General features: G+C 58.1%; 1 protein-coding gene across 3 annotated transcripts; it reads right to left on the reverse strand.

Annotated features, from left to right (window-relative positions):
- Positions 1-1130: 1130 nt before the first annotated feature.
- Positions 1131-15711, reverse strand: SMARCD1 (SWI/SNF related, matrix associated, actin dependent regulator of chromatin, subfamily d, member 1). 3 transcript variants are annotated; one of them, XM_058673214.1, is made up of 13 exons: positions 15319-15709; positions 12555-12742; positions 12337-12382; positions 12118-12240; positions 11550-11672; positions 10517-10633; positions 8817-8918; positions 8073-8234; positions 7664-7761; positions 5544-5679; positions 4081-4203; positions 2900-3001; positions 1131-2790 (listed from the first exon to the last, which is right to left on the reverse strand). In XM_058673214.1, exons 1-13 carry the CDS (start codon positions 15493-15495, stop codon positions 2737-2739), a joined length of 1551 nt encoding a protein of 516 aa, XP_058529197.1. In that variant the 5' UTR covers positions 15496-15709; the 3' UTR covers positions 1131-2736. The 3 variants fall into 3 exon arrangements, with proteins under 3 accessions (XP_058529197.1, XP_058529198.1, XP_058529199.1); XM_058673215.1 differs by having other exon boundaries at positions 12337-12379; positions 15319-15707; XM_058673216.1 differs by lacking the exon at positions 11550-11672 and having other exon boundaries at positions 15319-15711.
- Positions 15712-16049: the final 338 nt, after the last annotated feature.

The raw sequence follows: 16049 nt of genomic DNA on the forward strand, positions 1-16049 counted from the left end.
TGTACTGCACTGGCACTGAGATAGTCACTTATGCCAGGCTGCCAGCTGGAAGCTGATTATGGAGATGAGGAAGGATCCCTCTGTCCCTGGCACATGACAGGAACCCCCCAAGAATGGACCTTTATGTAACAATCAGCCTAGCTGCCTCTACCTCTCATTTTGCCTCTGCAATCATTTTAGGGAGAGTACAAAGAATGAAGCAGGTGCAGGGCCGGGGCCAGGCCGTGCGGGGAGCTGACACGGACCACTAGTGCTCTTTTCCCAAAAGCAAACTCCAGACTATTTGCTTGAGATTAATACATCGGCAGACACTCACCACGTGCAATTAGTCTTACAAAAAACAGACACCAGTTCACTGTCCTTGACATCAATTTCCTGCACTTTAAACTATTACCCCACATACTCGCTGGCCTTCCCCACCCCAACCTGACGGCCCCCACAGTTCAAGAGACCAGTGGTTGTCTCCTTAGCAGGTCTGACTGTACAGACAGCACTGTGTTCTGGAAAGGGTGTAAACCCATCCCAGTTCTGAACCTCATCTAGGAGAACACCACAGAGGCACCGGCAGGAGGTGGGCCTAAGTGCAACAGGACGCCACGCAGCTGCACGCACCTCCATCCCAGGGCGTGCCCACCAGGCCTGGCCAGTGAGCAGGCTGGGAAAACAGCACCCATCTGCTGGTCCTGATGGAGATCCTGCTTGGGACCGTGAACACGCAGCTCTCAGGACAACCCCTTATAATGACAGGAGCCCTGGGAGCTCCTCAAACCAAACCCAGCCAACAAGGAGCCAGGGAAGCTCGGGAGGTCCTGGAAGATGGTAGTGCCCACGGCCTGCTCTAACAGCGAACTGGGGGCAGCAGAGGTCCAACCTCACCACCTAGCAGCGAGGCCCAGTAATCCCCACCTCTGACTGGTTAGACCCCTGGGGCTGACAGTGCCACCTCTGCACTCCAACCCTGAGCTCCCTCGAGTGGCAGCCTCGTTTCCCACCACACACCCAGCACCAGGCTGGCACATAGCAGATGCTCCCGAGGCACGTCTCAAGTGCTGTAAGCAGTGTAGTACAGCTGATGTGGAAGCAGAGAGGAGCTGGGAGGAGACGGTTCCCTCAGTAGGGAGGAGGACCCATCCTTCAGAAGATTCTTTTATTAAAACTGGGTGACATCAATAAGGGGACAGTACAAAAAAAAGTTTGGTCCATGAAAAAAACATCACAATTCAGTTAATAAAAACAGTTAATCTTCCCCAGGGACACAGGGCAGGAGTGCTGAGCGTCCTTCCCGTGGCCAGCCAGGGGCCAGGCCAGGGCTCAGCTGCCCCAAGGCTGCCCAGTGTCACCACGAGGAGAGCTTTCAGGAGAGGGGCAACGGTGGGAGGAGGCGGGCAGGTACAGCTGTCCCCAGTGCAGAACGGGCAGGGACAAGGGGCTGGGATATGCTCGCAGGAGCCTGAGGACGGGGTGGGGAAGCAGGGGCTTTGTCAGTTCTGTGGGTTTCAAGCCCGTGCTGAACGGAATCTCCCTCGGTGCCCAGCTGTCTCCCACCCTGCTGTGTTGAGTCTGCGAGCTTACTTGGGGCTGATACAACCTGGAAGGATCGGAGGTGCCCCTGGAGAGACACAGCATCTCCAGTTCCTAGGGGCACGATCACAAGGTCCTGGGGCTACCTGAGGGGTCTGAAGCTTTGCGGGCAGGGGCTGGGGAGTCACACCCTGGGCGGCAGGGAGAGGAAGAGTCACAAACCCAACTTGGAGCTGCGCTCCAGCCCCAGGCGCTTTCACTCCTCAGTGCCCTACAAGTCACCAGTGGGTGCCAAGTGGACAGACAAGGGACAGGAAGACAGGGATGGCCTAGGGCTTTTACCCGTTTGTTTTAGGCCTGTTTCTCTATTGGGAGGAAGAGGGACAGGGTGGAGTGAGTCACACCTCCAAGCTAAATCAGAAAGGACAGCCCCTGCCGGCAATTACCGGCACCCCAGGCCCATGGGGCTCACAGGGAAAGGCAAGACCTCCAGCCAAATGCCCTGGGTTGGGGCAGACAGAAGGGTGTCCTTACAGTGTCAGCCAGAGTATGTGCTGGGTGTGGGGGGGAAGCCACAGTTACAGAGCAAACCCCAATACTGACGTGCACCCTCCTTGGCAGCACTGAGACGGCCACGGGCCACAGCACTAGGCACTGTGCGGGCGCTCGCGGCACCCAAGGGCCAGGGCTCCTGTAGTGCTAGAGGGCAGGGGAAGGGAGAGTCTGCTCCAATCTGGGTGGGGGAGGAAGGAAACTGGATTCTGTGGTCAGGACAGTCAAGGTCAACGAGCTTATCCAATGCCCTCAGGCCTGAGTCTGGGAGAGCGGGCTACAGCCCCGGACGCCAGGGTCTCTGAAGGGCAGGACCAGTGTATGTGACTGGTCCCCTTGAAGACCACCTGGCCTTCAGCACAGTCTGTTCAGAGCACTGATTCCCACTACATGCTCTCTAACACTATCTAGAGGGCCTACACAGACCAGGGGAGGGGAGAGGCACATGGGACGTTCGTGGGGGTGGGAAGAGACAGGGTGGCAGAAGAGGATGACAGGTGTCTCATGAGACACAAATGTGAGACCCTCTTCTTCTGGTATTGTTCTTGAACCAACAGCATCCCCTGGAAGGCCCCAAGCAAGACCAAGGCAGGTGCTGCGAGGCAGGCAGCACAGGGCCCAAATAAAGACTGGGTGCAGCCACGTCAGGCCATGGGAGAGACCCTATGTATTTCGGATTCCCAGGGCTTGCTCTAATTCTTGTCGCCGCTGCTGCACCTGAGGAGAAAGTAGCGAGGGAGTGCAGGATGAGACAACGGGAAGTCGGTCCCCAAAACCGCTGACCCCATCAGGAGTGCAGTTTCCCTGACGCAACTCAGGCACCCACCTTGGAGTAGAAGTAGCGGCACACGGCCTCTTGAGCCCAGGGCTGGAAGTAGAACTCGGCACGGCGCTCCTCCTCCGGGTTCCCCACCACGTCAGTCATGGTCTGGGGAGTCGGGGAATACAGTACAGACCTACTGCCTTCCTGCACACCCGCTGACGGCTCCACTACACCCCTCAAAAGCTTCCGAAATCCCACCTCCTCGGCACCTGTGAACAGGACCTCATCCTCTAACCAGGTCAAGTAAAAAGGGAGGCCATCGGAGCAGAACTCTTAATCCCACACAACAGCTAGCTTTATCCAGGAGGAGACAAGAGCACAGAGACAAACACCGAAGGAAGACGGTAGAAACACACGAAGAATGCTGGAAGCCAGGGGCGGGCCTGGGTGTCAGACGCCCAGCTTCCACAGCGGGTGACAAACTTCTCCTGCTGAAGCGTCCAGTTTGCAGCAGTCCCAGCAAACTACAACAGCCAAGTCACTGAGGCGTCCGTGTCGGGGCACGCTGGCATCCCGCACTGGGGCCTGCCCTAGCAAAGCAGCAGAGCCTAGTCCAGCTGCTTGGGCCCCTACCACTCATGTGGATGAAGCTCCTGGCTCCGACCTGGCCCAGCCCTGGCCATGACAGCCATTTCAGAAGTTGATCAGTGGATGGAATATCTGTTTCTCCCTCTCTCTCACTCTGCCTTTCAAATACATGAATGAATCTATAAGAACAAAACACACCCGCCAGTGCCTCCTTCGGGGGCCTGTTCTGGCACTGCTTGCCCTGGCTCCTTCATTCACCTTCCGTAACTGCAGTCCAGGCATGAATGAGAACCGAGGCCACATCTCCCATGTGATGCACCTCCCTCACACATCTTCAAGTTCCATACTTCCCGGGAAGCCTTCACTGGGGCATCCAGCCTCATCTGCTCTCACCTCTCCTCTGAATTCCCTGCCTCCTTGGTCCCAGCGACTTCTAACCACATCTGCCACGGGTCACTAGTTTCTGATCACACTGGTTGGCCTCTGCAGACTGAAAGCAGAGCCGAGGCCTGCGCTCTGCGTCCGAGAACCAGAGCCCAGCGCCCACACGGACCCGGTCAACAGACCTGGAATTCGCCTCTGCTTCCCCTGGAACACACTGATGCCAAAGGAGTCCCCGTCCCCACCGGCTGTGGGAAGGTCCCTCGGCTGCTTACCTTGAGGTCCCGGCACTGGGACTGCAGCCAGTCATTGATGAACCCCTGAGGGTCTCTGGCAAAGCTCAGCATGAACTCTCGCTGCGTCTTCAGCTGGTTGATGGTTTCTATCGTCTCATGGATCTGAAAACGAGGCAGAAGTTGTACCAGTTTCAAGCTAGGGAAACGGAACTGAACGACAAACAGGGTCTAACAGCTCCGGTGCCGTTTCCGGTTTCTGTCTTAGTTTACCTCTTGTGAGGCAAGTTTCCTCCATCCATATCACTACATGGAGTACTCACACAAACGTAAATGGGGCCAGACCTTCTGAGTTGTGAGCAGGGTGTGGGGTGGCCCAGCAGCCGCCAGTCCTCACAGCTTTTGTGACCACTGACAGGTGGACTCCCCACCCCCCTCGCCCGTCTGCAGGCCATTTTCTAAATTCCAACCAAACCAATCACTTCCTTGACATCTCAAGGCATCTTAAACTCAACATTTCCAAAAATAAATTCATACCCCTCTCCTGTTCCTAGCCCTGGCAATCAGCACTATTAACCTGGAAGTCAGCATAATGCCTCCTTGATCCTTCACCCCACTCCCCACCTAAACAGTGGCCAGATGCCCCGATTCTCAGCCTGCCAGCTTCTCTCAACCTCACTCCGCGTGCCTTAAGTTGAAAGCCCCAACAGGCCTCACGTGGATACTGCACGAGCCTCACAGCATTCCAAATGCAAACAGCACCCACACCTCCAATAGAATGGCTCCCCAACAGACCCAACTTCACGTCCAGGAAGTTCTCCTTGTACCCAAGCTTATGTCCAGGCTCCTGCTACCCTGCTGAGCCTCTTCCCCAAAGTGCCCCGCCCCTGCACCCTGTACTGGAGTACCAAGACTAGCGGGGGCTTGCTCTGCCTGTGGGGACCCCGGCACTGCCCTCTTGGTCTCCCCTGTTGTCAGGCTGGCTTGTGGAGCAGCTCTCTCTGTCCTCCCTGTTCCCGTAACTTCAGTGGCAGGGACTCTGTCTACACTGGTGGAATGATAAAGGCAGCAGGACTGCGAGCAGAACTTGCCATTGCTGTTCTTATGCACCTGAACAGACTCGTATCTTTATACACGTGGCTTCAAAGAATCCATAGCAACCTGCTAAAACTGGTGTTTTGGTCTCTAGTCCACAGATGAGCAACGACGGAGGCTCAACATGATGAAAAGACATCACCAGAACCAGGACTCGTGTGAGTAGCTTTGATGAGCACCAACCACAGCGGCTGACGTGCCAGCTCTCAACACGTGAGGAATCGCCAAAAAGCTATTGGGAAATGCACGGGCTTCCAAAATTCTTCATGTCCAAGTACTTCCACCTCTGACTTCCACTTTTCATGAGCTTTCTGAAGCACCTTAGTATTCTGAATGAATACCAAGATGTAAGGGGGGCCCAGCCGTCCTGAGGTGGCGGGGAACACCAGCTGGCCAGGGAGAGCCCCTACCTTGTTGTCCAGAGTTGCTATCTCCTGCTGACTGGCGGTCGACAGCAGGAAAGAATTCATCTGCGTCTTCAAGGTATCATCCACCTCCACATCAATGTCGTAACAGGCTGTCTTTTTCTGATCATTTGGGTCAACACTGTGGAGGGAACCGAACGGCCTGGTAAAGGGTTCGCCGCTAAGACCTCACTGCACAGGCTCAAACAGCCCAAGCATGACAGGAAAGCAGGCTGACTCCAGAAGGGCCTGAGAACTCATGAGTGAGAAAGAATGCCTTGCCCTTCACTGCAGCGGCAGCTTCACACTGTACACGTGTGCCAAAAGTACACTTCGAATCGGCACAATCTGCTATACAAGTTGCTCCTCAATGGGGTTGAAGCTTTTAAAAAGTCAGAGGTAAGAACAGGTATTTGGCATAGTGGTTAAGATATCACGTGGTGGGGTCAGCGTTATGGCACAGTGGGTTAAGATGCCACCTACAACACTGGCTCCCCTTATGAGTGCTGGTTCGAGTCCTGTCTATTCTGCTTCTGATCCAGCTCCCTGGTAATGTGCCTGAGAAAGCAGAAGATGGTCCAAGTCCTTGGGTCCCTGTCATCCACACGGGAGCCCAAGACAGAGTTACAAGCTCTCGGCTTCAGCTTGGTCCAGCCCTGGCCATGACAGCCAGTGGGGGAGTGAACCAGCAGATGGGGGACGATCTGTCTGTCTCTCTCCACCTCTCCCTCTCTGTGTAACTCTCGCATCTTGGGATTGTTTGTATCCCAACTCAGTAGTGCCCGTCTACCTTCTGATCTACTCCCTGATGTCCAGCCACTGCCAGCTTCCTGCTAATGCAGAACCCAGGAAGCAGACAATGGTTCAAGTACCCAGGTCTCTGCCATCCACATGGGAAACCTGGACTGAGTTCCTGGCTCCTGGCTCTGGGCCCAGACACTGCAGGCATTTGGAGAGTGAACCAGCAGATAGGACACCATTCTCTCAGATTAAACTAACAGTAACTAAAGAAAAGTCGATAGGAAGAATTCACAGTGGGAAAGATGGAAAGGTACCCAGTGAAAAGTCCTCTCCTCCCAAAAGGCACTGCTATAGTAACTTGTATATCTTTCCTGCTCCCTCCTCTTAAAGAATTATTTTTGTATTCATTTATTTAGAAAGAGAGAGAGACACAGACAGATTATTCATCTGCTAGCTTACTCCCCAGGTGGCTGCGTTAGCCAGAACTAGTGGGCTGGGTTGAAGTCAGAAGCCAGGAGATAGAGCTGGGTCTCCAACATAGGCAGCAGGGGCCCAAACACTTGGCTGCCATTTTCCCCGGGCCATTAGCAGGGAGCTGCCTCAGAAGTGGAGCAGCTGGGACATGAGCAGGTGCTCATATGAGATGCCATCAGGTGGCAGCGTTACCCACTACACAATTCTGGTCCCCGCCCCTTTAAACTAAAATAATGTACGTACACACACACACACACACACACACCCCACAAAGACCTAACCTTAAGCACAGGAATACAGGACAGATCAGCTAAAAGGACCCAATTTATAGGTATAAAAACTACTGTGGTGAGCGATGGTGCAGGCCCTAAGGAAAAGAAGGCCTTGATTGGACTGAGTCTGAACCGAAGCAAGGACGGCAGCAGACACCATCTCTCTATTTTGCTTTGAGAAGCAAAATAGCTTTTTCCACTCCACATGTGCCTCAAAGTGCCTTGCTCTCCACCTTGGGAACAAAAAAGTACACAGAGGGAGCAGAACGAGTCTCTCTCTGGAAGCCCCAGGCCCCAGGCCCCCTCCATTCAGTGACAAGCTGGCCAAGGTGGGAAGGACCTGCTCACTCCGCAGATCCTGGCAACAGAGCAGCAGGAAGAGATGTGTGGGCGTGCAACAGAGACAGAGCCCAGGGAAACATGCCAGGGCACAGACATGAGCCACACATGACCAGTGAGCACGCTTGCAGCATACACTACCCTCACTTCTAATGTCCAGTTATATTTAAGTAGCTTAGTGTTAGAGACCCGCTACGTCCAACAAGCTGCTTGGACAATGTGCGGTACGTTGACAACCGGTCCACGCTGAGCTGGTCCGAGGCAGCTCCAGCATGCTGCTGCCGCCTGACACAGGCTTACCTGATGACGTGATTAATGATGATGGGTTCCGGTGGCATGAGCAACGCATGGAGCCGCTGAGGGATCTCCGAAAACTTCATGCGTTGAGACTCAAAGATCTGTGAGAGAGTGGAGAAGCAGCTACAAGTTGGCTTTGTTTTTTTTGGGGGGTGGGGGTGGGGGTGGGGTAAGATTCAGAGCTTGGAATTCCATCCAGGTCTCCCACACAGGCACAGGGACTCAAGCACTTGGGCCAACTTCTGCTGTTTGCCCAGGCATGTTACCAGCAAACTGTATCAGAAGTGGAGCAGCCAGGACTCGAACCAGTGCTTCTCTGGGAAGGCTGCAGCAGCTTAATCCAATGCACCACAACACAGACCCTGAAGTTGACATTCTGATGTAACCAGGGAACTAGGAGTCTTTTCCTTACCTGTTGGAGGTACTTGTCACAGATGACAAACTCCCGCTCGTGAGGGTCCTGGAGTTTGTGTGTCTTAATATACTGCCATAGTGCTTGGATGATCACTGGACGAGTCTGGGTGTGGATGCCCAAGAGCCGAGCCAGGCGAGGATCCAATTTAAACTGGGGAGGCTGTGGGACAGGCAATAGCAGTGAGAACAAAGCTGGTGAGCTGGGCTTTGTGCACTGGGCGGGGGGGACGGTGAGCTGGGCTCTGTGCACTGGGGGGGGCAGTGAGCTGGGCTCTGTGCGCTGGGGGGGGCAGTGAGCTGGGGGTCTGTACCCTGGGGGGCAGTGAGCTGGGCTCTGTGCACTGGGGGGCCGGTGAGCTGGGCTCTGTGCGCTGGGAGGGCGGTGAGCTGGGCTCTGTGCACTGGGGGGCAGTGAGCTGGGCTCTGTGCACTGGGGGGAGCAGTGAGCTGGGCTCTGTGTGCTGGGGAGGCGGTGAGCTGGGCTCTGTGCACTGGGGGGCAGTAAGCTGGGGATCTGTGCACTGTGGGGTGCTCACACACACACAGGCTTGGCAGCATGCCCAAGTGTCTAACAAACTACCATGCAGTGCTTTCTCTAGGGGAGGAGAGCAGGACCAGCATGGCAGGGTACGGCTCTGGCTCCACACTGCAGCTGGAAAAGTGTCCCCTGAGACGGAAGCCCATCAGAGTCAGGTGTCACAGGGGCTGTGAGAGGCAGATCCCTTCCTGCCCCAGGGGATACCTGATAGTCCAGCATCAGCAGAACCGTACATCGTACGTTCACATCGCCTGGCCGCTTCACCTGGAAGCCATCCGTCTCCTGGGTGGTGGCGGTCCTGTGCCACTACAGAGGGGAAGATGTCAGGGGGTGCTCTCCCAGAGGAAGAGCTTCCGTCATGACCCAGTATTCCACCTGGACACTGAGGACACTGGAGAAGCGCGACAGTGGGAGGCATTTTTAAAACTGCATGTGGCTTTGGGATCGTCATATCCGTCTGCATCAAAGTACATCATACTTTCAATTTGGACTGTGTGTGTGTGTGGGGGGGGGGGTCCAAGAAAACCAGCTTGACTTTCCAGCGATACTTTTATCTACAAACTGGGCAATTCAGACGTGAACAGCAGCACTGCATGGCTATCGTCCAGCGTGCACTTGCTACATGCTGGGGCAGTCTCACTTAATTCCCACACTCCCATACAACACACGTACAGACACACCTACTCAGATGAGATAGCTAGCATCTGGAAGGAGGAACTAACTGGCCCAGGTCGGTCAGTCAGCCAGTCTGGGCTCGCTCTGGGTCTATGGTCCACATTCTTAGCCACTACGCTCTACTGCTATAAAAGTAGGTGTATTTACAAATCTCTACCAATGCTATGACTTACTTCCCTGATAAGGTGGTAAAGACCTTCTCATGTCTCTTAGTGGTGGAGGTTAAGGGCCTGCATCTACACTGGCAAAAGAAGGAGCACGTTAAGTTCACCTGGAGCGCGGGACTCTCTGCCTTTATCTCTAAAAATACCACAGCCAACATGGGCTTTAGGACAATCAGCCTTCAAACAGGAACCCAACAAATCTCTAAACTACCAGTCACCCTGGCAAGGACGGGCACCCTATCAATCACTTTAGCTATGCCACTGCTACGAGGACAAGGCTAAGAACGGTCTGTAGGGCCTAGCGGCTAAAGTCCTCGCCTTGAACGTGCCAGGATCCCATATGGGTGCCGGTTCTAATCCCGGTAGCTCCACTTCCCATCCAGCTCCCTGCTTGTGGCCTGGGAAAGCAGTCGAGGATGGCCCAAAGCTTTGGGACCCTGCACCCGCGTGGGAGACCCGGAAGAGGTTCCTGGTTCCCGGCTTCGGATCGCCGTGCACCGGCCCGTTGCGGCTCACTTGGGGAGTGAATCATCAGACGGACGATCTTCCTCTCTGTCTCTACTCCTCTCTGTATATCTGACTTTGCAATAAAAATAAATCTTAAAAAAAAAAAAAAAAGAACGGTGTGTAGACTCACTACGACTCATCATTCTTAACAAGCAAAAGAAACACAAGGCGTGGCGTGTACAAGAGGCCTTCCTTGGGCTCGGCAGCGTGGCCTAGTGGCTAAGGTCCTTGCCTTGATCCCATATGGCCGCTGGTTCTGATCCCGGCGGCTCCACTTCCTCTCTGTCTCTCCTCCTCTCAGTATATCTGACTTTGTAATGGAAATAAAATAAATCTTTAAAAAAAAAAAAAAAAAAAAAAGAGGCCTTCCTTTACAGAAGGGACAGTAACATTAAAAAGGTGGGTCCAAACTAACACAGCTACTGCCCCCTGGAGGCCACTGTGCAAACTGCACCGGCAGCCCTGGACCTCACACCTCGTCCTCTCCCTAGACATGAAGGCGGGGCACCCAGGCCTACCAGTTCCCAGTCCCAAAGCCAAGAAGGCACAACTACTTACTTCTACCAGGTGGTTGTCTGGCCCATACAGATCTTTGTCCAGTTCGATCACCAAGGACTTAAAAAAGGAAGAAAACTTCCTCTTTTGTTTGGTGGCATCATACTTGGACAAGGCTGACTAGAGGAAAGAGAGCAAAAGTCAAGTTAGCAAAAGCCAGAAGAAAACTCTCCAAGACAAACGTCCGACCAAAAAGGAACCCAGGACGGCAACTGGAAAATAAGCTCAGGAATTTCTTCTGGGTCTCTTAGGAGACGGTGAGGAAGGCATTTGTGGGTATTAAACCAGTCACGGAAACAAGAGCTTCTGAGGCAGCAGCCAGTAGGGTCACAGACGGGGAAAGGAGGCAAGCCAGGCCAGAACCTTGCACGTAACACAGCGCCCCTGAATGGGGCGGGGACATGGACCACAGGCAGCAGGTAGCCACACAAAAACAGCTGCATTTAGAATGAGCCCACCAGCGGACGGACGGCAGGAGGCGGCGGCTCAGACACTGAGCCAATGCTCCTGCAAATGAGCTTGCCTGCGAGCAGCTAAAAATAGCCAGAGTGAACTTCCCCAAGGAGCTGCTGGGGTGGGAGGTTTGGGGGCTGCCAGCTCACGCTCCCCAAGAAGCAACAGAGTCTGTTAGAGAAATGGGGTGTCTGCAGTCAGAGTCGGGAAGATGGAGAGGCCACAGCGCGATCCAAGGGCCTCAGGACTCGGAGGAGGCAGGGCTTCCAATGTTAAGTGCAGATCCATTGGATTTGGGGTGGTGGGGGGACAGCTAACCCACATGGCTCGATATTCTGCAGACACTGCTAAACCCAATGGTCAGCTGCACCAGGAGGTAGGTGAACCACAAATCAGATCCCCGGACAATGAGCGTCTCACTATGACACCAGCCAGCCGGACACAAAGGACCATTGTCTCAGTGCAGGGAACAGACCGTCCTCTCTCCGTCGCTCCCGATGGGGCTGGCAGCCCCGGCCGGCCTTCCTGCTCATCCCCAGCAGCTCCCACCCAGGACACCAACCACGGTGGGCCTTGAACTCACATCTTCCAGGAGCCGTCCTTCTACCCGGAGCTCCCAGGAAGCCACCGTCCCTTCCCCATCCTCGGCATCCGACTTAGCCGGATTGAAAGTGTTAGAAATGAAAATGCGCAGCTTCCGTTTTTGCTGAGGAAGGCAGAAACAGGATTGACAGGAGGAGCTTCAGTGGTGTGATGCTGAAGACGAAGGTCTCCCCACACCCCAGTTATTCCTAGCAGACTGGCTGACTGTCCACCTAATCCCTCAGGTGCATGGACACAGACCCCACTTAGAAGGGGAATTCAGGTCACGGGCCCGAGTACAAATGCCTACACTAGGATGCCAGGCGGACAAACTCATGCAAAGTGGCAGGCCTGGCAAGGCAGCGGAGCAGTTACAGGGTGTATTCCTGGTACGAGAGCCCTGAGGGGCCCCTCCCCTCTGCTGTTCTGTTCTGAAGCTCCTAATGTAATTCTCAGCGGGTAGGCGGAAGGGAGAGGTGTAATTTAAATGCCAAGGAAAGCTGTGCTGTGTCTCTGACGAAGGCCGTGCCCTCTCCCTTGGCGTTCTGCCTGGCGCTCTCCTCTGTTACCTTGATGGGACGTTTCAAGGCCTCTTGGATATCGAGCCGTTTCCTCATGATGGTCTGATCCAGTTTCCTTTCGAAAGCCAAGAGGTCCATGTAGGCCTGGGATTCCGGCACCAGTTCACGGATCTTGGGGAACGGGGAGACGCCATTGGGATCTGGAGCCATGCTGTGCTCTCCACCTCACCACCCCACCTCCCTCATAGACCCAGGGTCTGCACTCACCCTCTGAGGTAGAATTTTGTCAGCCATCTTCTTTTTCTTTGCACTGTTGGGAATAAAGACTGTTATCAGGTTGGATGAGAACTTGTCAGAACACGAAGATGAGCTGTCAGCACCTCCATGTCTGGACAAGGGAGGGGATAGCAGAGCTTCTCCCCATCAAACCGCCCCAGCCCGGCAATGCAGCACCCCCTTCTGCGTCCTCCCCGGGGTCTGCTTACTTATGGTTTCGGTTCTGCACCGCCTGCTGCTGGACTTGCTGGATCTGCTGAGGCGCAGGTCTCTTGCGGGACTGGTCCACCCCTGACTGGGCCAGGCCAGGTCGGACTGAAGGATTCCCCCCGTAGCCAGGGGGTCCCATGGAAGGTCCCTGAGGTGTCATTCGGCTGCCTGGCAGCATACCTGGTCTCTAGGGAGGGGAGAGGACCCAGAGATGTCATGGCTTCCCACACGAAGGAAGGGCAAGCATGTGTGCGTGTGTTGTGGGGCTGAATCCTTTGAATGCAACCAGACTAGGGCGCTGAAGGACAATGGGGGGAGGGCACTAGGCATCTCGGGGCTTCCTTGTGTAACTTCACAGCAAAGCAGAGCCATCCCACTCACAATCTCCCCCATGTGTCCCCTGGACGGGACATCCCATCCCAACCCCCCAACCATCCATCCATCCATCTCTGCTGGATCCTGGCTCCTGACCTCCTCTCTGCTGCACCCACCCACGGGGTCCCCTCCGCCTTCCCCAGGAGCAGGTGAGGACAGACCCTCCTCTCCCTCCTCCTCCCCTGTGCTCCTCTCCTCCCCCAGCCCGGGCTCTCCCAGCCCACGCAGGGGGTGCACCCCACCCCGCCTTCCCCAGGAGCAGGTGGGGATGCCTCCTCTCCCTCATCCTCCTCCCCCAGCCCATCCTGGGGGTGCACCCCACCCCGCCTTCCCCAGGAGCAGGTGGGGATGCCTCCTCTCCCTCATCCTCCTCCCCCAGCCCATCCTGGGGGTGCAGCCCGTCCTGGGGGTGCACCCCACCCCGCCTTCCCCAGGAGCAGGTGGGGATGCCTCCTCTCCCTCATCCTCCTCCCCCAGCCCATCCTGGGGGTGCAGCCCGTCCTGGGGGTGCACCCCACCCCACCTTCCCCAGGAGCAGGTGGGGATGCCTCCTCTCCCTCATCCTCCTCCCCCAGCCCATCCTGGGGGTGCACCCCACCCCGCCTTCCCCAGGAGCAGGTGGGGATGCCTCCTCTCCCTCATCCTCCTCCCCCAGCCCATCCTGGGGGTGCACCCCACCCCGCCTTCCCCAGGAGCAGGTGGGGATGCCTCCTCTCCCTCATCCTCCTCCCCCAGCCCATCCTGGGGGTGCACCCCACCCCGCCTTCCCCAGGAGCAGGTGGGGATGCCTCCTCTCCCTCATCCTCCTCCCCCAGCCCATCCTGGGGGTGCAGCCCACCCCGCCTTCCCCAGGAGCAGGTGGGGATGCCTCCTCTCCCTCATCCTCCTCCCCCAGCCCATCCTGGGGGTGCACCCCACCCCGCCTTCCCCAGGAGCAGGTGGGGATGCCTCCTCTCCCTCATCCTCCTCCCCCAGCCCGTCCTGGGGGTGCACCCCACCCCGCCTTCCCCAGGAGCAGGTGGGGATGCCTCCTCTCCCTCATCCTCCTCCCCCAGCCCATCCTGGGGGTGCAGCCCATCCTGGGGGTGCACCCCACCCCGCCTTCCCCAGGAGCAGGTGGGGATGCCTCCTCTCCCTCATCCTCCTCCCCCAGCCCATCCTGGGGGTGCAGCCCGTCCTGGGGGTGCACCCCACCCCGCCTTCCCCAGGAGCAGGTGGGGATGCCTCCTCTCCCTCATCCTCCTCCCCCAGCCCGTCCTGGGGGTGCACCCCACCCCGCCTTCCCCAGGAGCAGGTGGGGATGCCTCCTCTCCCTCATCCTCCTCCCCCAGCCCATCCTGGGGGTGCAGCCCGTCCTGGGGGTGCACCCCACCCCGCCTTCCCCAGGAGCAGGTGGGGATGCCTCCTCTCCCTCATCCTCCTCCCCCAGCCCGTCCTGGGGGTGCACCCCACCCCGCCTTCCCCAGGAGCAGGTGGGGATGCCTCCTCTCCCTCATCCTCCTCCCCCAGCCCGTCCTGGGGGTGCACCCCACCCCGCCTTCCCCAGGAGCAGGTGGGGATGCCTCCTCTCCCTCATCCTCCTCCCCCAGCCCGTCCTGGGGGTGCACCCCACCCCGCCTTCCCCAGGAGCAGGTGGGGATGCCTCCTCTCCCTCATCCTCCTCCCCCAGCCCGTCCTGGGGGTGCAGCCCATCCTGGGGGTGCAGCCCACCCCGCCTTCCCCAGGAGCAGGTGGGGATGCCTCCTCTCCCTCATCCTCCTCCCCCAGCCCATCCTGGGGGTGCAGCCCGTCCTGGGGGTGCACCCCACCCCGCCTTCCCCAGGAGCAGGTGGGGATGCCTCCTCTCCCTCATCCTCCTCCCCCAGCCCGTCCTGGGGGTGCACCCCACCCCGCCTTCCCCAGGAGCAGGTGGGGATGCCTCCTCTCCCTCATCCTCCTCCCCCAGCCCGTCCTGGGGGTGCACCCCACCCCGCCTTCCCCAGGAGCAGGTGGGGATGCCTCCTCTCCCTCATCCTCCTCCCCCAGCCCGTCCTGGGGGTGCACCCCACCCCGCCTTCCCCAGGAGCAGGTGGGGATGCCTCCTCTCCCTCATCCTCCTCCCCCAGCCCATCCTGGGGGTGCAGCCCACCCCGCCTTCCCCAGGAGCAGGTGGGGATGCCTCCTCTCCCTCATCCTCCTCCCCCAGCCCGTCCTGGGGGTGCACCCCACCCCGCCTTCCCCAGGAGCAGGTGGGGATGCCTCCTGCTCCTCTTTCTCCGTCCTCTCCCCCTCTCCATCCTCCTCCTCCCTCCTCCCTCCTCTCCTCCTCTCCTCCCCCGGCCCCGGCCCTCCCAGGCCCCCGCTCGGCCCCGCCCCCGGCCCGCGCGCCCCTCCTCCTGCCCCGCTCACCGGATAGGCCGCTCCCGGCATCGGGGAGCGGTACAGCCCCTGGCCCGGCGCCGGGCCCATTCGCACGGGAGGCCCCGGCGTCCCACCCGGGCCCAGGGCAGCCGCCGCGCCGGCCCCGCCCGAGGCTCCGGCGCCGCCGCTCGGAGCCACAGACTGGAAACCCGCCCGGGCCGCCATCTTTCCCGGAGCCGCCGCGGCAGCCGCACAAAGAACCGGAACCGGAACTCCCCCCGCCCCGCGCGCGCCCCCCGCGCGCCCGCCCGCCCGCCGTCGGCCGCCCGCCTGCCTGCCTGACGGGCGGGCACGGGCGGCTCGGGGCAGCGAGACTGAGGGCTAGAGGGGGGCGGCTAGCGGGGGGGAAAAAAAAGGCGTGCTGGCCACTCCCTCCCGCCTTCAGGGCCGGGCGGAGACCATGGAGAGCCGCGCTGCGGGGTAGAGAGGCTGCGAGCGGGCGCCCCCAGGCCGCCGGGAGGACGGGACGCTGCAGGTTGTGGGGGGCGTACCACAGCCCTGCCCCGGAGCCAGCCAAAATCGGCGCGGTTCGTAGAACTTTCCCAAGAACTGCCGCTGCGTTCCGTGTCCTCCCCGAGGAACTGAACAGGAAGACCATTATGCTGATTGTGCACATGGGAAAGCTGAACTCAGTGGAGAGAAGGACGGGGGCAGGTCAAGCAGCCAGTTAGCAGGAGGCCAGATCCTGGGCTCCAGGCCTTGTCTGGCTCGGTCCAGAG

Source organism: Ochotona princeps, chromosome 15, assembly GCF_030435755.1.
Source record: "Ochotona princeps isolate mOchPri1 chromosome 15, mOchPri1.hap1, whole genome shotgun sequence".
Lineage (NCBI taxonomy): Eukaryota > Metazoa > Chordata > Mammalia > Lagomorpha > Ochotonidae > Ochotona > Ochotona princeps.